This window comes from Scyliorhinus torazame, chromosome 7 (assembly GCF_047496885.1).
Source record: "Scyliorhinus torazame isolate Kashiwa2021f chromosome 7, sScyTor2.1, whole genome shotgun sequence".
NCBI lineage: Eukaryota > Metazoa > Chordata > Chondrichthyes > Carcharhiniformes > Scyliorhinidae > Scyliorhinus > Scyliorhinus torazame.
In genome coordinates this window covers 292,113,055-292,139,082 of record NC_092713.1, presented here as the reverse complement: position 1 = coordinate 292,139,082, position 26,028 = coordinate 292,113,055, and the positions used below count along the sequence as shown (strand labels likewise).

At 44.3% G+C, this 26,028-nt stretch overlaps 1 protein-coding gene across 1 annotated transcript in view; it reads left to right on the top strand.

The window, feature by feature from the left end:
* sparc (secreted protein, acidic, cysteine-rich (osteonectin)) overlaps window positions 1–16,256 on the top strand; it is a 52,336-nt gene extending 36,080 nt beyond the window's left edge. The window contains exons 5-11 of the mRNA XM_072512934.1: window positions 1,407–1,497; window positions 2,560–2,681; window positions 3,840–3,960; window positions 8,969–9,105; window positions 11,501–11,649; window positions 13,382–13,530; window positions 15,387–16,256. Coding sequence (XP_072369035.1) covers window positions 1,407–1,497; window positions 2,560–2,681; window positions 3,840–3,960; window positions 8,969–9,105; window positions 11,501–11,649; window positions 13,382–13,530; window positions 15,387–15,415 — 798 coding nt within the window. The 3' untranslated portion in view covers window positions 15,416–16,256. The remainder of the gene's footprint in view (window positions 1–1,406; window positions 1,498–2,559; window positions 2,682–3,839; window positions 3,961–8,968; window positions 9,106–11,500; window positions 11,650–13,381; window positions 13,531–15,386) is intronic.
* Window positions 16,257–26,028: the final 9,772 nt, after the last annotated feature.

The following is a 26,028-nucleotide window of genomic DNA, read 5'->3' as shown; positions in this document are numbered from 1 at the left end:
ACATACTGTGAAAAATGATGAGTTGAGGCATTTTACGAATCCCTTGATAATTTTGTTTGTGACAGTGGACCTTCATGATATGTTGTCATTAGAGTTGGCACTGGACCTTGACTTGCAGGAAACAACCGAAGAGATTGTTGTTGAGGGTGTAACAGAGGATCCTGAGATGCGCATATGTGACAGTTGTGTTCGCTTTTCCTACTTTAAAAAAAAAATGACCACCTCAATTCTTGCAGCACTCGGGCACCTGAATTCACCTTGTATTCAGATTGAAAGAAATTTGCTAAACATGAATACCTTCTGAACTTCTGCTGCCAACATTGGCTGATTGATATGCTTTTACGGGTCAAAGGCCCTTGGCCGAAACTCTTAATGCTCATTCAACATTTAACTAAGTTTATATGAATATTTTAATACATCTAGGGCCAAGTCGAATACACATGTATGCAAATATTTCTTATTCCTCACATCAGATGATTAACAATTAATCATCAATATTTGCAAATATGATGAAGCCACACGCTACTACCCTGGGTGACTATTTTAACCATTAATTGAAGCTAGGATAATACAGTGAATAATCCACCTCATGATTCCCCAAAGCCTGTCTATTATCGCCAAGGCACAAGCAGGAATGTGATGGAATACTCTCCACTTGCAAGGGTGATGAAGCTCCAACAACACTCGAGGAGCTCGGCACCATCCAAAACAAAGCAGCCCACTTGATTGGCAGCCTCGCTCCACAGTGGCACATGCAGGAATTCACTAAGGCACCTTAGACGGCAGCTGCTACCATCTAGAAGGACAAAGGAAGCAGCGGAAACACCACCACCTGGAAGTTTCCCTCCAAGCCACACACCTTCCTGACTTGGAAATATATCACCATTCTTTCACTGTCATTGAAGCAAAATCCTGGGACTCGCTCCTTAATAGCACAGTGGGTGCACCTCCAACATGTGGACTGCAGCCATTCAAGAAGCAGTTCACTACCACCTTCATAAGGGTAATTAGGGATGGACAATAAATTCTGTCATAGCCAGTGAGACCCACATCCCATGAACGAATGAAGAAATAGGCAGGAATATTATCTGCAGGTTCATCAAGCCTGTCTACACAATGATGCCTGGAGCACCATGATTAAATTTTTTTGAATCCATCATTTGTGTCCCCTGGTTGCTAAAATTGCATGCGATTGGACATGATCTTAGTTCATAAAGGTGCAACTTTCGTGTGAAACATATGTTGGACATCTATATCCAGCATTCAAGGACATTAGCTCAGATGCTGTGCACTCTGTTTATCCATTCTTGCGTATTCCATGGTTATCAAACTTTGAGAAAAGGCTTTTTTACAGTTAAAGTGGGATAAATATCAAATTCATTAACAAACAATTTGTATTCAAATAGGCATTGCCAGTTGGAGCGAACCCAGTCCAGATTGATACAGGAGATTTTGACGATACTGAAGATGATACCAAGAAGGACATTGAAATTGAGAGTAAGTCAAAAGGCAACAGAACTAAACAAATCAGGCCATGATTCTGCAGGCTAATCTTTGTGAAATACAAATTCAAAATTGATCCAGATTCTCTTAGGCTTCAACTTAAACTTGAATGGCTTTAGAACCTTAGGCAACAAATGGGCACAACACAGAGCTGTGCCAACATGACGGGTGTATCTTGGTGTATTCCTATTTCCATTCTGAATCTCTCACACTGTCATTTTATACACATGCTATCAGCAATGGCACAGTGCATGACTCTGCATAATGTGTTGTTATTTATCTCTAATTTTGCATTGGTATCGCTTTATTTATTTTGTATAGATAAGAGAATTAAGGAATAAATCCATGACATAATACTCAACAACATTTAGATTTATTGTCACGTGTACCGAGGTACAGTGAAAAGTATTGTTCTGCATACAGTCCAGGCAGATCACTCCATGCATGAAAAACATAGGACATACGATAAATACACAAAATACATAGACATAGGCATCGGGTGAAGCATACGGAGTAGAGTGCTACAACAATAGAGAAGATGCATTAAAAAAAAGTTCAGTCCATATGAGGTTCATAATACCATTATCATAATTAAAAATACGGTTATGCTGCAATTAAGTATTTTATTTTGAGCTGTGGTCATTTTCTGCAGTAATATTCCAGTTAGAATAAAGGATGTTGTTCAGCTGATCGGAGATTACCCATCGGAAATAAAAGCAAGCCACATGGTAGCACTTAACAGTCTCTTTTCATAAAAACAACCTTCTGAAACCAGTTCTGAAGTTAGCTTTCACTTGCCTCAATCTGTTCACCAAATCTAAGGTGAGAGAACAGCTGGGTTATTTGTAACTATTACAAACACGCAGTATTCAATTTCAAAGTTGCTTCAGACAGTTTTGTCCTAACGAGAACTTCCTGCAATTGTGGTGTGTATAAGCCACTCCCTGAAATCCTAAATAGAAATAACAAGGGCGGAAGTCAGTCTGAGGACCATGGGCTGTATCATTTGTCAATGTTTACATAATGTAACTTTGAGATTTGACCATATCTTTCTAGACCCTTGTGAAAACTTCCACTGCAAAAGAGGAAAGGTGTGCGAGGCTGACGAGAACAATGAACCTATGTGCGTCTGCCAGGATCCATCAACTTGCCCACCCAGCACAGTTGAATTTGAGAAGGTCAGGATCTAACTGTTACTGAATAGGAAAACATTGCTGTCACTGAAAAATCTCACAACAGGATGATGGTGGGGTGGAACGGAATTGACAAGGGACAATCACAGCAGCTTTTAAAAAAAGAAGATATAAAAGGGGATCATTGAGAACTCATACATTAACAAAGTGGGGACTATAAAGGGCCATCCATGCAATTCATAGAGTGACGCACCACAGACTGTGGAGACCCCTTTCGTAACAAACAAGAGTTTCTAAAGGGAGACCTTGGCAGCATTTCAGGAGCAATAAAGAGTCTGATGGATGACCAGTTTTCCAGTGACTTCTCGTTTGATGGACTTGAATTATCAAGTTTCATATTAAAGGTCTACAATGAATATAAACCCCATTTCTATGATTAAATATATTTACTTGATAAGATTAGTTAGGTTTGCACATGTTGATGTTTGAGAATAGTGCAGGAAGATGCATTTTGTTTTCACTGCCCTGTGGTCAAGATCCAAATCCAAGTGTCCATTTAGCGGAATAATATGAAATTACATAATTAAATTATTTGTAATGGTAGGTCTGCCTTGTGGAGTCAGGTCACCTGCAGATTCTAGTGTTCAGTGGTTCAATGTTAAGTGTTTGACTATGCGAGTGTATTTATAATTGATGCTTGATTAGTTAAACCTGGACTTGGGCTCAGAGAAAAGTAAACAAAGCTGGAGAAAGACTTGGAAGCCAGAGGTAGAAGCATGGAGTGGACAGTTTAGAACACTGCAAATAAAATCTGTCACACACATAGAAGCTGGTGTCATCTCGGTATAATTCTGAGATACATCTCAGAATATATTAACGATCACCTGAAGCAACTCAAAACGTGAAGTTCACTACCATTGTATAACTCTGACATTTGTAACTTACCATTGGCTGTGTCTCACTTGGGGGTTCTGGGCGGGTGGGGGTCTAATTTTAACATTACCCATCAGTGAGAATGGGCCAGGCATTTAGGTTGGGCACCTGTTTTATACCCTGTCAATTCTATATTTATTGGGTTACTGTTTAGAACTGCATGAAAAGCATAGCATTTAGAGCAAGTGTTTTATGATGCTGAGCAGGTTGATTTAACATTGCTATTTTAAATCAGATACTAACATTTCTGTATTCCATAATCTTCCCCAGGTCTGTGGCACTGACAACAAGACCTACAACAGTGCCTGCCAGCTCTTTGCCACTAAGTGTGCGTTGGAGGGCACCAAAAAGGGCCACAAGCTTCACCTGGACTACATTGGACCATGCAAATGTATGTGAAATGTGCTCTTATAGTGAGCATTATATGCTGGAGAGGATGATAAAATCTTACAGGAAGTAATATCATTTCCTACTCATGCTATGCATTGATTGTGCCATATTATCTGTATGAACTCTTGTCAATGCACTTACCCTAATGGATTGTTTAGCTCCTGTGTGGGCCCATAGTTTCTCAACAGAGCAACTCCAGATTTAGGGCTCAGTTTACCAGTTGGGTCCCTCCAGAATTAAGGTGGGACACGGCCTCTCCCAGGATTCCCGATGGTCGTTATGCCTCACGAGATGGCGTGAGATGGTGTGATCTGGATTCCGCCCTCACTGGGTGGGATCCAGTCTCGCAGAGTTAAGTGAGTGAAAAAACCCATTTAACTGTGTCTACTCTGGATCAAACGGCCACCTGGCAACTACCGGCCTCGCCGAGGAGACCCCAGCCGGGCACCTATTAGCACTGGTGGGGACCAGGTGGAATGGCACTTGTGGGGGGTCTCCCTGGCGCTCTAAGGCCCTTGGATGATCGGCTACCAGGCAGCGTGGTATCCTGGCACTTCTGGTGGCACCTTGGCAGTGCCAGGATGCCCAGGTTTCACTGCCAGGCTGACGGGCACTGCCAAGCTGTCATTTTGCCCTCCTGGAAATTCGGGTCCGGGGTGCGCTCCGCGTGTGAGGTGGGGTGCAGGTGGGCCCGAGGACCCCCTTATAGGTGGGTTGGAGGAGGGCGGGGATCTCATCAGGGGGTGAGAGATCAGGGCGCCATTTTCTCCTCCTGCACTGGATACATTACCGTACGTATGCCTAAACAGGGCTTTAGAAAGGTTCAGCATATCATTTGTCCTTTTGTCCTCAATACCTTTGTTTATGAAGCTTAAAATCCCACATCCTTTGATAATTACTCTCTCTATATATCCTGGCAACTTCAAAGTTCTTGCACATGAACAACAAGGTCCCTCTGCCTTGTACACTCTTTAGAACTGTGCCATTAAGTCTATATTGCCTCTCCCTATGCCTTCTGCCAAAATCCATCACCTCACACTTCCTTGTATTAACTTCCGTCAGCTAATTGATTGCCCATTCTGCTGACCTAGTCTTGCTGCAGTCCATAGGTGTAATCTTCGCTGTTTGTCATACCTTCATTTTTGGCATCGTGGACACATTTTGAAAATTTGCACTGCAATATACAAGTCATGAACAGATATCAACAAAAGCAGTGGTTCATCCCACACATGATGGCAAACATCGCTGTTTACCATCCTCCAGTCTGAAAAAAACAGCAGGTACCATGGTTGAGACTTTCTGACCTCATTGGGGCGGGACCACCGTGGCAGATTCGGTGGGACTGGACAATCCTGGTAGTGGGCGGGCTTGGAAAGGTCCCGCCCCTTGTCTCGCTGTTTTCTGCCTTTAAGCCAATTTTGTAAATCCGAGTTGACACTGACCCTCCCATTCCACAAGCCTCAATTTTATTAACCAACCTTTTCTCTGATTCATTGTCAAACGTTTTCTTAAAATCCAGAGACAACATCCATTGTATTTCCTTCATCGACCCTATGAGGTGGGTGTCCCTCAAAGATCTGTGTCGGGGCCTCATCTATTCACTGGATTATCCAAGCTTGTCAATGACACGCAAGCAGTTTAGAAGGATGCATGAAATTTAAAAGAGCGACTGATAGATTAACTGAATGATGAAAACTGTGGCAAATTGATGTCAATATTTGGACCTAAGAAGGATACATCAGGATACTTTCCAACTGGGGAGAAGCAGTGGATGTCCAATGAGACTTTGGGGTCCATGTACATAAATCATTAAAGTATCTTGACAGGCAGAGGAAAGAAAATTAAAGGCTTGTGAAATATTGGCCTTTATTTCTAGAGGACCAGAATAGAAGGGGTTAGAAATTGTGCTACCACCAGACATAGCCCTGGTTAGACCCTGAGGGTGGCACAGTAGTTAGCAACTGCTGTTTCACAGCGCCAGGGGCCTGGGATTGATTCTGACCTCGGATGACTGTGTGGTATTTGCACGTTTTCCCTGTGTCTGCATGGGTTTCCTCTGGGTGCTCTGACGGTTTCCTCCCACAGTTCAAGATATGCAGATTGGGTGGGTAGGCCATGCTAAATTGACCATTAGGGTGGGGTTGCAGGAATATGATAGGGGATTGGGCCTAGGTAGGGCGGTCTTTCAAAAGGCCGATTTGATGGGCTGAATGGCCTCCTTCTGCACTGCAGGGATTCTATATTGAGAAGACTGGGATGTGTTCTGAGTAGTGGAAGGATTGCAGTATAAAGTTACTGGACTCCCAAGTGCTAAATTATTCCGAGCAATTATACAAATTATGGTTGTATCCCCTGGAATTTGGAAAGTAAAGAGGAGATTTCCTTGATGTTTTCAAGATGTTGTGGGGAAATAGAGAAAATATTTCGCTATTTGGGAATCTGGAACCAGGGAACATATTCTAAATATCAGTCCCAGGCTTCAAAGGAGTGAAGTTAGAAAACACTTTTACATGACAGAAGTTTAGAACTCCCTTCTGAAAGTCAGTTGTTAACTTTAAATTTGAAACTGGCATATTTTTGTTTGCTAAAGATATTATGGGATATGGGGCAAAAGGCAGGTTTATGACATTAGGATTAAGAGTCGCCACGGCCTTGCTGAATGCCAGAGTCAGATTCCTCTGAGGGTCACAGCAATCACCACATAAAAAAGGAAGGAACTTTTTTTATTCATAGTGCACACCTTCAAATAATTAATTATACAAAAGGGTTAGGAATGAATGGAAGTAGAGAGAGAAATAGGTAAATAAGTAGCCATGTAAAACGATCCGCAGAGAGTAGAAATGGCAAGGATAAAAGCAAGAAAAAGAGATGACTGCCTTGGATGCTTCTGGCAAGCTCGATAAAAGTTGTAAACAGTGCATTATAACTCACAACACCTATTTATTCACTGTGTGCACAGTCTTAAAACACATTGCAAACATCTTTTGACCTCAGAGACTGGAATGGAAACTCACTGTTAGACACCACAAAGGATTTCACATAGTCAGCTTTTCCATCAAGGCAGCAGCTCTCATGAGGCCAAGACAATGAATGAGGGAGTGCGGGGTTGCGGGAAGGGGAGCATTCATTTCTTTGAACAATTAGCACTGTAACAGGACCAGTCTATCACTCTGTGCCACACTCTGTTCCAGTTAGGGTCACTTCAGTGGTTTATAAAAGGAGTATATAATGAGAGGTATTGTTAAAACAACAGTCTTTAATCTGTTCTGCAAAGCTTATTAACTATTTGACCAGATAAATGCATCCCCCGAAGAAGGCTGTTTTAATAAGGACACGGGGTGTCCACACAGAGTAAAATAAGAAACACCGTTTAATTTACACAAACTATATGTACATTAGTTGGTAGATCCCGCTCGGGTTTCTATTCTGGTCGGTGCCTCACTGGCCGACCTTTTATACATTGGGTAATTGAGATACCCCGTCCCTAGCCAGAGAGCTCGTACCCCACAAGGAGCATGGGAAAGACGAGTATTCCCACCCTGTCGGTCCCGTGCAGGATATTACAGCTGTACTAAGCTTCCTGCACCAGATCAAGAAATACAAACTAACTTATACTTTAATTTTGCCAGAATATTTGATTTCCCTTACAAAATGCATGCCTTTGTATCTGTAAATACATGAAAGATACTTTAGAGTTCATAGAGTTTATTGCAGAAAATTATTCTATATTTAAAGTCATTCCAAGTTGAATCTTCCCTGCCTCATAACAGTACATTTTTCATATTTCTCCCCTGCCACCCTCCACTGCCCTCCAGCCGTCAGCTGATGACCTGAAGTGCACTCTGAGTGAGACATCTTTTCCATCACTTAACTCTTCCTCAAACTGCCACCTGTCCCTACACACAGCGTGCATCTCTTTTGTTGTTTGTGGAATCTTGCTGTATGCAAAATGGCTGCTGTCTGCCTGCATAACAATCACTGCATTTTAAAGTCATTTATTACGTGTGAAGCATTTTGAGAGATTTCTGAAAGATGTGATAAGCTGTTGTCCATGCAAGTCTTTTACTGTTTGAATATAAAATGTTGTCTTGGAATATGCAATGCCTGTGGGGAAGTGCATGTTATTGGATGAATTTCTGCAGGCAGCAATAACGCCAATATACACATCTGTTTTGATTGCTTACCACATGGGGATAACTACTGATTTCCACTTAAGAGGAGATTTGATATCTGTGGAGTAATACCTCATAAACCACTGGTGTTCACTGGAAAAGCCCACTGTCTGTGATTTTCTGCTGCATGCTTCCAATACACACAGTGCATCCAGTAGATAAGGACCTGGAAGATCTACACTAGACAATTAGACTTTGAAAGACATATCTTTAGAAAATGACGCAGCACAGAAGCAGCCCTTTTATCCATTGTACCTGTCCAGCTCTTTGTCAGTGCTATCCAGTTTTTCCATTCTGCTGCCCTTTTCCCATTGCCCTGCAAATTGCTCCCCTTCAAATACTTACCAATTCCCTTTTGTAAGCAATTATTAAGTCTGCTTTCAGGCAGTGCTTTTTAGATCATTAACAATGCACTGTGTGAAAAATAAATTATCCTCATCCCACCTGTGATTAATTTCTTAAATTTGAGTCCTCTGATAACCTACTGTTCTGCCAGGGGAGCAATTTCTCCTTTACTTTATCAAAGCCGGTCATGATTTTGAATGCCTCTAATAAACCTCCCCTTAACCTCTTCTATTCTAAAGAGAACAATCCCGCTTGATTAATCTCTCAGTCCCACATCCCTGGCACCATTCTGTCAGTTTATATGGCTGTATACTGTCTTATTCTCAAGCTATTCTGTCTTCATCGGCCTGGAACTGTTAATTTTCCATCTGTTGGCTCTTCAAGGTTTGGACAGAATGGAAATTAATTAATCCAAGATAGAATTAAATAAAGTAACTACTTTGTACAGGGCTTTTAATATCTTTATATGATCTCTTTGGGATTCCTCTGCAGTCATCCAAGAATGTGCTGATAACGAGCTGGCTGAGTTCCCTCTGCGCATGCGTGACTGGCTGAAGAATGTTCTGGTGACTCTTTATGAGCGTGATAATGAGGACACCAACCTTCTCACTGAGAAGCAGAAGATGAAGGTCAGAAAACTCACCCATTTTGATTTTAATGATTTAAAGAAGTGTAAAACGTCAGGATTTTTAAAAAATCAATTATTTTCTCTTCTTTTGGTATTTAGTTACTTGTAGGAAGTGTATAAGAATGCACCGGGGGCTGGTTTAGCTCAGTTGGCTAGACAGCTGGTCTGTGATGCAGAACAAGGCCAGCCACACGGGTTCAATTCCTGTACCAGCAGAGGTTTTTCATGAAGGCCCGCCTTCTCAACCTTGCCCCTCGCTTGAGATGTGGTGATCCTCAGGTTAAATCACCACCATGTCAGCTCATCCCCTCAAAGGGGAAAGCAGCCAATGATCATCTGGGACTGCGACGACTTTACCTTACCTATAAGAATAGCCCAGATCGCTCATTCTCTGGTGTTAATCTCTATCCCTTTGAGAAAGTATTTGGCTTCTGTTTGACAATCCTCCATGATAGAATGCCAGAGATTAGAAATTCATCTGTGACAATGACACGAACCATGGAATCCTACAGCATAGAAAGTAGTTGTTTGGTCCATCATGCCTCTGCAGAGTCACGGTGTTGTAGGTCCAACATGATGCATGTCCATGCTCATGCATTCGAAAGGTAGCTGTGGCTACATACAGCAATTTCATGGTAGAGGTTTTCAAATATTTCTATTTTGAAGTACCCTGTAAATATTGATGCACTCTGGGAACAATCTCAAAACTCTGACACTCTCAGTATGCACAGGAGAACACGCAAACACAAACATTTCAATTTTAGTGTAACTGATATCTCCTTCCAGGCTTCCTATGTCCAGAAACTCCAGTTTGAAAGAATGTGCTGCATAGAAGTAAATGGATACTTCAAAATTCTACTAATGCTATTAAAATTACTACACATGCTAATTTCTCAAACACATTAATTTCAGTATAACAACCCCTCCCTCGGCTCCCTGTCTACTGTCAGGAAGTGTTCAAAGGAGATAAAACTTTTTTTAAATGGGGAACCAATTGGCCATGCCCTTTACTCTTTTAACAATGGTAGGGTTCAGCCCATCTTGGAAAGGTGTCAAATTTCAGTATGGCATTAAGATCGGGCTCCCACAGTACAGTTCGGATCATGATTCAAATTTAACAATTACCGGCCAAGATCCCTGGAGCTCTGGGAATCCCAGCAGTGAAAGAAAGACAGAATCTGTCAGCTCCAGATTGTAGGACTCCACAAGGAATACTCTGACTCCCTTTGATTGTGATCTTTCTCCATGGGTGCGATCTAACGGCTGCGTCGCACCCGACTCGAGACATGATGTGGCCGGTAAATCTCGTGAGGGGCCAATCGTGAGATTTACCAGCCTCGCTACGCCTCGTGAGATCTAATGGGGTCTCGTGAGATGTTGCGATCCGGATCCCGCCCACAATGGGTAGGACATAAATTTGCGTATTCACATTTGAGTAAGGCACACTGAGGCCCCGGAATGAAGCAGAGTCCTGTTTAATAGCTAAATGCTTTTGACACAGGATTCTGTTTCATTTCTGTTAAATCGTGCCTCATAGCTCCTGTGAGTGACTGAAATGCCTTCAACTCCCAATTTTCAGCATGCTCCACAATCCTAAATGTGCCTGACTGTGACCTCCTGATATTTTGCTAGTAGTTGGGCAAGAAAGGAGTTACGATGAGGTTCGTTTGTTAAATGCGGCAGGGCCCTCATGTGCCTGGCCAGCACAGATGTTCCCTGGCTCCATGCTCCCTCTGACCCACTCTGCTATCATATAGTCATGAGGCCACAGCAGGAGGCTATCTGGCCCATTAGCTCCTTCCTATCTCTCTTTGCAGCAACCCAGTGAGTCCCACTCCCCCTCTCTATCCCTGTTGCCCTGCAAGTGTCCATCCAATTTCCTCTTCAAATCATTGATCATCACTCCTTCTCTAGACTGTCAGTCCCAGGTCATTATACTTGCTGTGTAAAATAGTTCTTCCTGTATCTCCCCTGCATCTCTGGCCCCAAATCCGAAATATCCCGGTTGTTGTTCGTAAATGCTCAGTTCTTTTGTTAAAGATCTTTTCAAAACTGGAACCCTGTACTTGGACGATTATTTCCATTTGAGTTTAGATTTCTTATTACATACATTTCTAATGTTCAAATTTAGTGGGCTTAAGGTTTTGAAATAATCACTTCCTCATTGATAGATTAGTCATAAACCTGGGCAACGCTATTCATTAGCTGAAGAATTATGCAATTTAAAGGAAACAACCCTTGTTTGTTTTTATATACTCCATGACCTAAGCAGTTATGTGCTGTTTTCATGCTTCTGCCTAGTCTTTTTTTGCTGGAGCAATGTAGTCTTATATTGGAAGAAGTACTATTGTCATCGCTACAGTATGTCTGAGGATTGTTGCCCTTCTGTCCAACAGGCGAGGAAGATGTATGAAAATGAAAAGCGTCTGCAGGCCGGAGAACATTCTTTGGACCTTTTGGCTCATGATTTTGAGAAGAACTACAACATGTTCATCTTCCCTGTTCACTGGCAATTTGGACAACTCGATCAACACCCAGCTGACAAGTACGCATTTCTAGAGATACTGGATATGTGTAGATCAGGGACCTTGCTGACAATAATCTTGTATTTTATAGATACCTAGCCACTAATCCTGTCTTGGAAAATATGTCGGCCCATAACATTTTGGTTCGCCAGCATCACATTTAGGGGATACCCCAATGATGTTCTGGGCAATCCCTCTGGGAAGTTCCCATATAAGGGTTTACCTGGTAATTATACAAAAGTGTTAATTTTCTCTGAACTGCGCTGGGCTGGGAACCATTGACAGAAGTAATTTAAATCGTTAACTTCAGATGGTTCTGCCTGTTTTACCCTGATAGTTACTCTGAAATAGTTTGAAGGAAGAAAAATCACTCCTAACTCCAGAGTCATACAGGACACCCCGTATACACATGACCACCCCCCACCCCCAGCCTGGTCTAACCCTGACAATGAGGGTAAGTTCATAAAGGTGGTAAAAATGCACTAATCCCCTCTTACCTGGTGCTGTCCAGTGCAGGTTATGTTTGGTGTTTGTCTTTCACCTTTTCATTTTGTAATTCCATGTGCTGATCTAACTACATTCACAGGCCCCACCGAAGTCAGGAATTGTATTGTGAAAATGTGTTTTGCCGACATTTTCTCTGAGTCTTCGAGAATTTCTTTGACTGTTCTATCTATTTAATATTAATAATAATAATCTTTATTAGTGTCACAAGTAGGCTTACATTAACACTGCAATGAAGGTACTGTGAAAATCCCCTAGTCGCCACATTCCGGCACCTGTTCGGGTAAACTGTGGGAGAATTCAGAATGTCCAATTCACCTAGCAAGTTTAATTCCTTTTGAGATTGGTAGCCTTAAGAGATCAGAGCCGGCATAGACCATAGGGCTTGTTGAGCTTTCTCTGCCATTCAGTATGATCACGGATGATCTTGGACTTTCCTGCCCACTCCCCATATCCCTTGATTTCCCAAGCGAACAAAAATGTTTATCTCCCTTAAATGCAGCCAACAATGGAGCATACACAACCCTTTTGGGTATAGAATTCAAAAAATTCACAATCCTTTGACTGAAGAAACTTCTCCTCGCCTCATCTTAAATAATTGGGAGACTGCCCCTGTGTTCTAGATTTCTACCATGCGTGGATCATACAGGGCATACAGTTCATCGTGCATCTACCAGTACTTTGAAAGAATTATCCCATAATCCAATTCCATGCTCTTTCCTCAGCCCTGTGGACTTTCTCTTGTACAGCAACCCATGTGGAGCATCTAAAACTGATATCCAACTTATTCAATGTATTAGGGGCTGGATTCTCTGTTCTGGTGACACTCGCTATGGGTTATGCACTGACTCCCTTGACCCACCAGCAGGTCCACCGCATCAGGGCGGCACTTGGGCAAACTTGCACCAAATCCCGCCGGGAGGATTTCCCACTGCGGCGGTCGGTGCATCATAAAGGGGTGGAGACTTGGGCTTCCAACCCTTTAAACCGATGGAAATGGATGCAAATCAAGATTTGCATCTTCTCGCCGGCACGGGGTGTGTAGCTCGCTGCTGCCACCAGTGGGGGTCCGGAGCACTGGAAAGGTTGTTCAGTCGGTGCTCCATTTTGTGCCGATCAGGAAACCCAAAACCGGCGGCGGGCACTGATGAAGCCACCCCTAAGTCACCTGACAGTTGTTTGCTGCATCAGTAAATTATGCCTTTAAATGAATCTAAGCCTGAAAACCTACCTTTGTTTTAAATCCAGGTACCTTTCTCATTCTGAGCTGGCTCCTCTACGCGCTCCCCTCGTCCCAATGGAGCACTGCACTACTCGCTTCTTCCTGAAGTGCGACGCAGACAATGACAAATACATCGCCCTTGAGGAGTGGGCCTCATGCTTTGGTATTAAAGAGGGTGAGTATCTCAGGCTGCAAGAGCATAAACTGTCTCTGTTCGCTGGCTGATGTTTAAACTAACTTTCCAATAGCAATGGTTAAATTGAAGGGAATGAGAAAGCTGACCAGGGCAACTTCCGCACTCTGGAACACTTGGGGACATCAATTACAAAAATAAAATGCCTGGAAAAAGCAAAGATTTCAGGCCAAGCTACTTCATATAAAGATTAACAGCAATATGAAATAAGTGGTTCGTTGAAGCAGGTAGTATTACTAGGTTCAAGAGGGAGCTGGTTGTTTTCAGGAGGAAGAGGAGATTGAGAGAAATATTGAAGTGAATACATCTGATAGAAAACAACTGTCAACGGACAGGCATAATTAGGTATGTTTGCGACAAACTGCAGAACAAACTTCTTAATATATAACAATGCTTGGAATCGATTTCCATCGGTTTTGATGGGTATTAAAATTGGGCAGTTACTCAAAAAGACGACAACTATAATACCAGTTTTATACTTTAGCAAATTTTGCTCTCGTGGATCCATCACTTAAAAATTAGTTGCTTGTACCTCTGGTTAAACTGGTGACAACGTGACTTATCCTTGAGTTAAATGGTGTGGATTTGTGTCCCACAGAGGGGTATTTAAATGTTTGATCCCAAGATAACCATTGTTAGAGATGCTGATCTTTGGATCAGATATCAAACCTTGGTGCTGTCTACCTGCTCTAGCAGTTCAGGTGGAGGTTAAAAATACCTACCAGAAAAAAAAGATCTCTCCCAATTTCATAACTGGGCTGGATTCTCGGCAGCCCCGCCGCCAGTCCGGCAATTCTCCGGGACCCGAGAATCGACGTGTTCGCGGAGTTCTCCGCGCGGCTGGGGGCCAATTGCCAGAGGCCCGCCCAACGATCCTCTGCTCCCGACCGGCCGAGTTCCCGACGGCGTGGTTCTAACCACCTACTGCCGTACGGGAAGCTTGCGTGGCGGCTGCGGACCCAGTCCGCGGCCGCCCTGGTGGGGGGCGGGGAGATTGGACACCGGGGGCGCCATATAGACGGCCGGGGGATAGATCGGCGCGTTTGGCTCTTTGGAAGCGTGGCCGATCGGGGGGGCCTACATTCTTCATCTGCCACCGTGGTCCGTGTCCGCCATGGCGCTTGGCGCGGCCGCTGGAGGCTGCCACCGTGTGCATGTGCGGACTCAAACCGGAAGTGCGGGGCCCGTAGCCACAGCTAAAGCTGCGTGAATGACTCTGGGTCCCTGCTAGCCCCCTGCAAGTTAGTGAATCGGCTCCACTTTTTCCAAGGAATCTTCAGAGTGAAACACCAGCGTTTTACGCCGGCGTGGGGACATAGTCCCATTTTGGGAGAATCCAAAATTCCTTCCTTGTGAAATCACGGCAAAAAGTTAAATATTTGACTGACATTGTGGGATATTGCTGATACATAATGGCTGTCTCGTCTGCTTCTAAAAATAATTGATTACATGAAGTTTATGGGGGTCATTTTCAACTTCCTGCTGGCTCGTAAATTTGATGTTGTAAATCGGACTCACCTCATAGAAACCACTCAGTCTTTTCTTTTGAAGTCAGTAAACAAAGGATTGTCGGGAAATTCCTATCATGGTCGTTCAATGGATGATGCTAGCTTGACTCCCTGAAGGTAAATAGAAAATTAACACGGCCCCACTCCCCTCCATGAGGCCTTGGGGTGTGATAAGAACCTAAGTAGTTGCAAGCATTATTATTCTCACAATAAGCTGCCACTTGTAAATATAAAATATTGTCTTGTGTAATTGTGTACTATGGTGCAAATGCAAAGCATTTTGTCTGATGATCTGTGAGCTAATTTTAGTATTTTTTCTTTCTTTTGCAGAGGATATTGATGGCAACCTTCTGATATAAACTCTTGTGTTTCTATGCCGATTGCTGCCCATTGCTACCTTCGGGTAGTGGTGCTATGTAGAGTCTGACTACATTAATGGTGCTACTCTCATTTATTATCTATACCACTGTAACACAGTGCATGTGCTTCCAATAACATCTTGTCAACAAAGAAGACATACATCTTCCTTCAATTGTCGAAACGCGATCATTTTTTAAAAAAGTGTGGTGTCCATTTAGAGAGTAACTTTGCATGTGTTAACGTAACAGTGCTATGTAGATTGTTGCCCATAGAAGAAAATAATGCATATTAAATTAACCCTTCAATGTCCAGGAGCCAGGAGGTCCATAGCTTCACTCCTTTGTACAGGCAGACAGTGGATTGGTGTCGTTCGATGGCTGGGTGTTAGAGAATTAATTTCAGTATGCTGTTAAAAGTGATGTTGGATTTGCATTTAAGGCAGGGGTGCTGATGTAATTTGTTTTGCATCTGAAATGGATTGTAAAGCAAAATAAAATGGACACGCCAATGTTAATATGTATGGAAATAAATTTGGAAAATGAGAATGTGATCGTACAAGTTGGAGAAAGTCTACCTCGAACGTACCCTTTTGCTATTCGCTAACACATGAGAAGCACTCTTTCAATATTTCTTCTTCCTAATAAAAATAATTAAAACAAAATCTTTCTTGCATGCAGTTGAGATGTTGGAAGTGTTTTATTTCACTGCAGAGACCAACTTATTCCAACTTTTGTATCTTTGGTGTGCTGTACCTGGTCAGGGAGCTAAGATATTTTCTGTTTCATGCTTCTCAACTGTTCACTGTACAATGCAATAAAATAACACTACAGTGCTACAATATATTGCATACCCGTGCTTCTTAACTCCATGTCACACATTGCAATGCCATCACAAATTACACTGCAGCATTATTTTTTGTTCATAATGATACATGCAACAGACTCCACTGTAAATTATAATATAAACTGTAACTACCATGGTAGGAGCAAAAGTTAGCTATGTAGCCCTTCAACACTGTTCTGCCATCAATAAGATCATGGCTGACCTTCAGCCGAATTCAATGTACTCATTTGATAGAACACTAAATTAAAGTGCAAAATAAAGTTAATCAAATGAACAAGTTAGGGAGGCCATTCGGCCAATCTCCTCTGGGCGAGCACTCCACCCAAAACCACATCCCCTTAACTTAATCTGCACATCCCTGGACACTAAGGGGCAATTTTAGTGTGACCAATCCATCTAACCTACACATCTTTGGACTGTGGGGGGAAACCAGAGCACCCAGAGGAAACCCACGCAGTCACGAGAAGAGCGTGCAAACTCCACCAGTCACCTGAGGCCGGAATTAAACCCGGGTCTCTGGTGCTGTGAGGGAGCAGTGCTAGCCACTGTGCCACCATGCCAGTTAAATAAAATGGTAGCTCCTTAAAGGGACACTAACAAAAGACAAAATTTAAAGGAAACTTAACTAATCAAATTAAAATGTTGTTAAGACGGTCTTGTGGTGTTGTGGTGCCCTTACCTCCATACCAGAAGCTGCAGGATCAAGTCCAATGCCAGGACTGTTGGCCATGGAAGGAGCATTCACAATGCAGTTCAAATGGCTGATGATCAGCTCGGGAATCCTTCCAACACTTCCCTACTATTCCCCAAAGAGAAGTGTGTGTGAAGATATGTTTTAAAAAACTATTGTTTGCAGGATTGATGATGCACCCCAGCCCTCATGGTGCCCACTGGTCACAGAAGGCCTCAAACCCACCAGTGGGCACTGCATGCTCCCTCTCTAGTGACACTCAGATGTAAACATTTTTTTAAAAATGTAGAGTACCCAATTTATTTTTCCAATTAAGGGGCAATTTAGCCTGTCCAATCCTCCTACCCTGCACATCTTTGTGTTGTGGGGGTGAACCCCACACAAACACGGGGAGAACGTGCAAACTCCACATGGACAGTGACCCAGAGCCAGGATCGAAACTGGGACCTCAGCGCTGTGAGACTGCAGTGCTAACCACTGCGCCATCATGCTGCCCCTTCCCAGATGTAAACACAACCGCGGAAGAGGGCAGACCATTGGGTTGGACAACCCCCTCAACTGCCTGCTGCCTGAACCTATTAAGACCACATTCGCCTGGTTCAGCAGCAGGCTTACAAATATGCCCTCTTCCCTCCTCGCCCTCCGCATCGGGTTGCCAAAGATCAGGGCCTACGTCAGGTCGGAGAATCCCCAGGGGGAGGCGCGAATCCCGCCCCGCAGACTCGACGCCGGCTTCCCTATTCTGCTCCGTTTTTCGGGCGCTGGCGGGATTCCGGCCACGCCGGTCGGGGGCCGTTGACAGCGCCCCCCCCCCCCCGGTGATTCTCTGGGCCCCGTTGGGCTGAGCGGCCGACGAGTTTGGCCCAGTCCCGCCAGCGTGGATTAGTCACCTCACACACAGCGGGACCCGGCAGGTAAGTGTGCGGGGGCCATTCTGGCGGGGGAGGGATCAGTGGCAAGGTCCGCGATCAGGGCCTGCCGATTGGCGGGCGGGCTGGTTCAGTGGGGGCCTACTTCACTCCACGCTGGGCCCTTGTAGGGCTTCGCCATATTGCCTGGGGGCCGGTGCGGAGAAGGGAACCCCTGTGCATGTGCGGAAATACGCCGCCCATTCCGTGCTTGCGCGGAAATATGCCGCCCGTTCCGTGCATGCGGAATTCACGCCGGCCCTTCGGCGCCGGCTGGAGCTGCGGGAACCACTCTGCCGTCAACCTAGCCCCCTAGAAAGTGAGAATTCCTCACTTTCGGGGGCCGTTGACGCCGGAATGGTTGGCGCTGGGTTTCCCGCTGGCGTGGGGACATAGCCCCATTATTGGAGAATCCCGCCCCAGATACATAGGTCTGATGTGAAACCAGAAGTTAAGAAATGGCCCTTTCAAATAAAGGGAGAGGGGTTGCAACCTCGTGCAGTCCGCATAAGCATGGAATATAGTTTTCTCAAGGCCTGAGAAAACCTAATTCCATATATAGGCGGTAGCACAGTGGTTAGCACTGTTGCTTCACAGCAGCAGGGACTCAGGTTCAATTCCCGGCTTGGGTCACTGTCTGTGCGGAGTCTGAACGTTCTCCCGTGCCTGCGTGGGATTCCTCCGGGTGCTCCAGTTTCCTCCCACAAGTCCCAAAAGCCATGCTTGTTAGGTGAATTGGACATTCTGAATTCTACGTCAGTGTACCGAACAGGCGCCGTAGTGTGGAGACTAGGAGATTTTCACAGTAATTTCATTGCAGTGTAATGTAAGCCTACTTGTGACACTGATAAAAAGATGATTATGACCTGTCCTTGATCTCAGATCTAAAATTAGCAACTGATGTAGCATCAATTGCTATTTATGGAGGAGAGTTCCTGACATTCCCATCCTTTGTGTGGAGATGACTTCCTACTTTACAGTCGGAACCAAACTGTGCCCTATGGAGCATGAATTATTATTCAATCCAAAAACTAATATGGCTTAAAAAGTATGTAAACTGCACACCCCACTGTCCTTCCTATTGTATTTCCAGCAATACAATCCATGATACACTGGGATTCTCTGTTTGAGAGTTTAAACCCTCCCGCCAGCAGAGAATCAGGATTGGTCCACACAGGCTCTAGGAGAGCCCCTAACGTGCCGTTCCATGGTATTTGGAAATTTTCTTTTCCAAATTGGGTTTTCCGTGCCATTCCATGGGATGCCAGGATCCATGCTGCAACTGAGAGGCACGGGACCTAGTCTCTTGGACAGGTCCCACATCTCTGAGACCAGAGCACCATTTTTAAAGGGCGCCCAGACCTGAAATAGCTGCTGCAACCCCACTCCCATCCAACCCCAGATCGCAGGCAGGGCACCACCTCACCCTAATCGCTGGCAAGCCCCCTCCTCATCAGAACCACCTTCAGGCGCCCCATTCAGCCCCCTAACCGGTCCCCCATTCAGCCCCCTCTCATTCTGCCTTCTGGCCACGCCACTTGGCAGAGCTACATTGCACCTTGCAGTCTGAGGGAGTGACGGGTTGGTCGGTACCCTCCCACCATTGCCGCCATGGTGCTGAGAGGGGAGGGGGGGGTCCTTCATTGGAGGTGGGGGTCAGGGAGTCTTGCGTTAGGTTGGTGGGTCTTCTCTGGGATGGGGTTCCTATGGCTGCTCTCCCCAACTGCAACTTTTAAAACTTATTAAATAGTCGCTCAATATGTAAAAGTTAAATTTTTCTCGTAACATAGTGAAAATGTTCTCATCTGCACCACTAAATCCTTTAAACAGCAAGTCAGTATGTAAGAAATGACGTTTTCTCATAATAGAGTGAAAGCCCATCCTTACTCCTAAATCCTTTAAAATCTGATAATATGCCAAGTTTAAAGGTCTGTGAGATGGCTGGTTTAGCACACTGGGCTAAATTGCTGGCTTTGAAAGCAGACCAAGGCAGGCCAGCAGCACGGTTCAATTCCCGTACCAGCCTCCCCGAACAGGCGCCGGAATGTGGCGACTAGGGGCTTTTCACAGTAACTTCATTTGAAGCCTACTTGTGACAATAAACGATTTTCATTTCATGAAGGTGAAATTTATGTCTTTCAAGTGGTGCAACCCTTTGAAGTCGTTTTCACACGACCAATTTCATTGACTTGTGAGGTATTGAAGGCAGTGTGTATGGCTATGAGGCTCAATGCTTGAACTGGATTGTTTACATTGAAATCCACACTCCATTGCCTCCTAAAAATATCGTGATTGACAGCTCGTTGGAGATTCAAATGGTAGAACCAGATTGTTTATTTTTACAGCTCTGCAGGGATCCATTAAGTCAGGATGTCAGCTGTTGCTCTAACTGCATTTTTCTATTAGTCTGCCTCTTCATTCTCGTGTAATTCCTAGAAAGTGTAGAGGCATCCCCCACAACTGTCCTTTTCTCAAAGCCTGATTTTGACACACCCAGGGGATTCTCCGCCCGATCAGGATTCCTGGGGCATTATCAGCAGATTCAAGTTAAAGTCCATTGAACAGCATGTTTAGCCAGATGTTTCTCGGCGTTGAATGACCCCACTGTTCAATGGCATTTTGCTGGGTTTTTTTTAGCCTTGGTGAGGAACTCCCATTGAGGCCATGCTTAAAGTCAGCTTGCCAGTGCAGGAGAACTACTCGCTGATCGGGCGTCATTTAAAAAAAAAATTTAATTAAAAAAAATAGATTTAGAGTACCCAATTCATTTTTTCCAATTAAGGGGCAACTTAGCGTGGCCAATCCACCTACCCTGCACATCTTTTGGGATGTGGGGGCGAAACCCACACAAACACGGGGAGAATGTGCAAAATCCACATGGGCAGTGACCCGGAGCCGGGATCGAACCGGGGACCACGGCACCGTGAGGCAGCAATGCTAACCACTGCGTCACCATGCTGCCTTGGGAAGTCATTTTAAAGGCAGCCCCGACCTTTTGACCTGCACCCCCACCGCGGTTTCAGGAACCCCCAATTCACCCAACTTATCTCTTCTGGATCCTCAAGCCCCCCCCCCTCACCTCACCTCCTAAGGTAAAGCCCCCCCCCCCCAGCTCCAACCCCTGGCATAGACAACCTGTAACCTGGGCACCTTGGCATTGTCAGCCTGGCATCCTGGAGTGCCCTTGCCAGCCAAGCAGTGTCACCCGGGCACCATGGCACTGCCCCAGGTGGTGCCCAGGTGGCAGTGCCAAGGTGCCCATGTGCCAGGCGAGTGCCAGAGTTCACAACTTCATGAGCCAGTACCAAACAGTGCCCAGTTAAGGCTTCGCTGGCGAGGCCGGTGAATCCTGGGCCCCAGGATGAATTGGGCAAGCGCATATTTAAATGAGCCTAATGGATCATTTAAATATGCGTGCCTGGATCTTGCCCAGTGAGAGGGAGATCCAGATCGCGACACACTGCGAGAGCCGGCTGAATCTTGCGAGATGTTTCAAGTGTTGCGAATCTTAATGCAGACCTCTCACGAGATTCAACAGCCTTGTCCCGACACCAAGTCGGGAGCAACGACGCCGTTGAATTGCACCCTGATCTTAGAGGCGGTGAACAGAGAATCCCGGCCAAAGACTTTGATACGATGCGAGCATTATATAATGCAAATCAAATTTACTATGAAAAGTTGTCCAAACTGTATCCCACATGATATCGGCCCAAAGTTTTCTGATCGTTCCCACAGCCGGGTTTCCCGGCGGCAGAGGGTGCGAACAACGGTAAAACCCATAGACAGCCGTGGTACCGGAAGATCCTGCCACTGGCCAATGGGGGGCCGCAAAACACAGCATATGGCGTGGGGTGTGGGGGAATCCATTACAATGCCATACAAAATTGGCATGGTGCAATCTAATAATGCATCAAATATACAAATAATTTGTGAACTATATATTCCAATATCAATTTTGTATAGACAGAGAATACAAATAAAGGTGCTGTCCAGTGCGATGCAAATTGTAAAGTCACAGTTCAATACCTTCTATACATTGTTGTTAGCTGCAGTACACAGGAGAATTGAAATTTCTGCATGGTAGTGGATAGTAAAGTACAAACTAGACATGCATCTAAATGATACAAAACATAATTTATGTCATGCAGTAATGCAAGCCCCACATTCTCCTATAAATGTGACTTCACCTATACTCCTGCATAAAGAGGACTGTAAATCTTCTTGTGCAAATGGCATTGAAAACAAATTAATAAATCATTTGTTGCATCACAGGATTGGTGTACCAAGAGATGAGGAATCTCAAAACAACAGGGCATTGTGAAAATGATGAATTGACAATGTGAAGAGTTTTATGTGTGCAAAATCATTAAGAGATGGCTTTTATAATACAAATCACTGCATGTTAGTACAACAACTTGCATTTTATAAAATACCCATAATGGAGAGAAATGCCTCACAACAGTTCACAAAACCGTAATCAGATATAAATAAATGGCAAGCCAAAGGAGATACATGTGGGAGAGTAACGGAGGGGTGAGGTGGATGGAGTATGCTGAGGCTACAGATTAGATTGAATGCATCACCACAAGCGCTGTGCAGTGATCACACTTACAGATACTGCCTTGGGCAGGTATATCTGCCATTGCTGGATTGCTGGGGATGAGGTCAAGTCGGTTTTGTGTTTCAGGATGACCAACACCATTACTGTAAAGTAACTTTATTAATAACAGAACATGAACACACAATACAAGGCCTTTGTGGCCATATTACAATCTACATTGATGTGCTAGCTGACCTTGGACCCCTAGGTCAGATGACCCCATGAAGTACATGTGTACCATATTATGTCTAATACTGGAGTCCACTATCACATTCACCCTAATATCATACAGGTTTCCCCCTCTTGATACCACGTGACTACATGGGGTTCCAGAGTCAATATTTAGGATTCCCAGGGCAACTGCCTCCCAACTTTATGCCACTGTGTTGTGACGTCTGGTCAGTCTGTTCTGTCAGTGGGAGACCATTCGGCCCATCGAGTCTGCACCGACCCACTTTAAGCCCTCACATCCTAACCCCCTCACCCAATAACCCCAGCTAACCATTTTTTGGACACTAAGGGCAATTTAGCATGTCCAATCCACCTAACCTGCACATCTTTGGACTGTGGGAGGAAACCGGAGCACCCGGAGGAAACCCACGCAGGCACGGGGAGAACGTGCAGACTCCGCACAGTGACCCAGCAGGGAATCGAACCTGGGACCCTGGCACTGTGAAGCCACAGTGCTAACCACTGTGCTACCATGCTACCCATGTATGAAGAGATCAGATGAGCCCATAAGAGAGTCCTTTAGGAGTCTGGTAACAGTGGGGAATAAACTGTTTTTGAATCTGTCCGTGCATGTTCCCAGACTTTTGTATCTCTTGCCCGATGGGAAAAGTTGAAAGAGTGCATAAGCTGGGTGGGAGGGGTCTTTGATTATGCTGCCCACTTTCCCAAGGCAGCAGGAGATGTAGACAGAATCAATGGAAGGGAGGAGGATTCGCTTGATTGTAGTTTCTTATGGTCTTGGGCCAAGCAGTTGCCATACCAGGCTGTGATGCAGCCAGGTACATAGAACATAGAACATTACAGTGCAGTACAGGCCCTTTGGCCCTCGATGCTTTCTATGCAGCCATGTAGGATGCTTTGAGCTTTGACAAACAGTCATTGGACTCGAAATGTTAGCTCTTTTCTCTCCCTACAGATGCTGCCAGACCTGCTGAGATTTTCCAGCATTTTTTCTTTCATTTCAGATCCCAGCATCCGCAGTAATTTGCTTTTATATAGAATGCTTTCTATGGTGCATCTGTAAAAGTTGGTCATAGTCAATGTGGACATGCCGAATTTTCTTAGTTTCCTGAGAAAGTATAGGTACTGTTGTGCTTTCTTGGTCATAGCGTCGGTGTGGGTGGACCAGGACAGATTGTTGGTAATGTGCACACTTAGGAATTTGAATCTGTCAAACATTTCCACCTCGGCCCCATTGATGCAGACAGGGGTGGGTACGATACTTTGCTTCCTGAAGTCAAATACTAGCTCTTTAGTTTTCTGACATTGAGGGAGAGACTATTGTTGTTATACCACTAGGTTCACTAGGTTCTCTATCTCCCTCCTGTACACTGACTCATCATTGTTCGAGATCTGACCCACTACGTGTCATCAGCAAACTTGTAGATGGAGTTGGAGCAAATTTTGCCACACAGACATGTGTGTAGGGAGTTTAGTAAGGGGCTAAGTAGGCAGCCTTGTGGGGTCCCGCCCGGTATTGAGGACAATCATGGAGGACAATCTATGAGTGAGGAAGTCAAGGATCCAGTTGCCAAGGGAGGAGCTGTAACAGAACCCAGTAACAGTTAATATCTAGATGAATAACAGCAGTATAATCCAGTACAATTACTATTGTTCTAAACAACAATATTTTGGTTCCTCACATCAAAGCCTCACACTCAGTCCATCGCACCCATGGCGAGTGGGAATGACAGCAAAGCCTTTGCAACTATCAGACAAGTTTCATGCTTGTTTCTAAACTCAGATAATTATTTTTCTGCTGGATGGAATTCACCCATTTTATGGTCGAGAGGTATCTATAGAATCCAAAGGGTACATAAAACAGTGAAGAGATTGTTGTGTTATGCTTCTTCATGTAGTATAAGCTGCTTCCTTGATGTATGCTCTGACAAAGGAAGGTTCAGACTTGGAGATAGGTTTAACACATTTATTGAACAGTTAACAATTCTCCTACTTGAGTTCGACTCTCCTGCTAATCTTGCTATAGTAACTCAGTCTAACTAACCAGTCTGCTCTAAGCCAGGTGGTGGGTGTGATGCTTCTGATCTGCCCCTGTCCTTCTCTCTAAGTGTCACTTGTGGAAAGAGAAAGAGCATGTGTGCCCTGTCCTTTTATATGGGTTGCCCCCTTGTGGTAGTGTCACCTCTGGGTATCTTGACTGCCCATTGGTAGTGTCCTATTCTATGTGTTCATTAGCTGTATGTCTGCATGTAATGATGTCCCTGGTGCTCCCTCTAGTGTTTACTTAGTTGGAGTATATTTACATTAACCCCTTGTGTATTTACAGTGATGCATATCACCACAGAAATCACCTCCAACTCAGAATGCGTAACTAATGTATTTAGTTTTTCTAACAAAAGACAAAAGCCCTTTTCTCTTCCGTATCCTCTTTGATATATTTATGTACCTCCGCCGGGAAGTAAATTTCCAAAGACATTTCGGTTTCTCTTAGTAATTAAATCTCTTTCAATTAAATATTTTTTCAGCTCATAAACTTAATAGGTGAGCAGGGTACAACCGCTTCTTTGTTGCCAACAGTGATCACCTATTGAACGCTATCCTAACCCAGCCCATAATGAATTTAAATCCACCGCACACATCAGCTTCAACAATTGTTTTATTAACACCGCCACAAGGCAATCTATTTGAATTCTTCTGGAGCAAGATAAGGAGTGCAGAATTGAGCATATTAATGAGAGCAGGAGTACAGGGGCAATTCTGAATTGTACTTTCACTGGCCATGTGATTTATTCCTTCCTAACATAAAGCAGTCTCGCACAGTGCTCTCAGCATTGTCACTGACAGCTGACATACCATACAATCTATGTTTGGCTGTACCTCTGAAAGTGTGACTAACAACATTTGCTCTTATTGTTTATGCAGCCTGAGGCCAGTTCCTCACCAGCGTCTGCCTGTCTAAACCTGAAGCAAACTATCGGAATAAACTCTTTTCAAGGGTTAGAAAATTCCATTCACTGGGTTGTCACTGACAACTTACTTAGCACAACTGTCCAGTCCTTCATTGCAAGTAGCCATTGTTCATTTATAAGACAGCCCTGTGTTCATTGATTGGGGAAAATTTTCAATAAAAACAGCAAGGGTTGGAAAAATTCAGAAGAGTGTTTCCAAGGTTTGCACGATGTTTAGTAGGCATCTTCATACAGTACTATCAAAGTTCACTAAAGCTATAATTGTCTGATCGGCATCTAATTCTTTGTTCAGACACAACATGAGAGACGGCCTTGTACATCTGTTTTAAACCTCCTTCAGTACTTTCATCACTCATGGATGCTGCAAGTGACATTAAGATTGCAAACAACAGTACAACAGCAGCTTTCT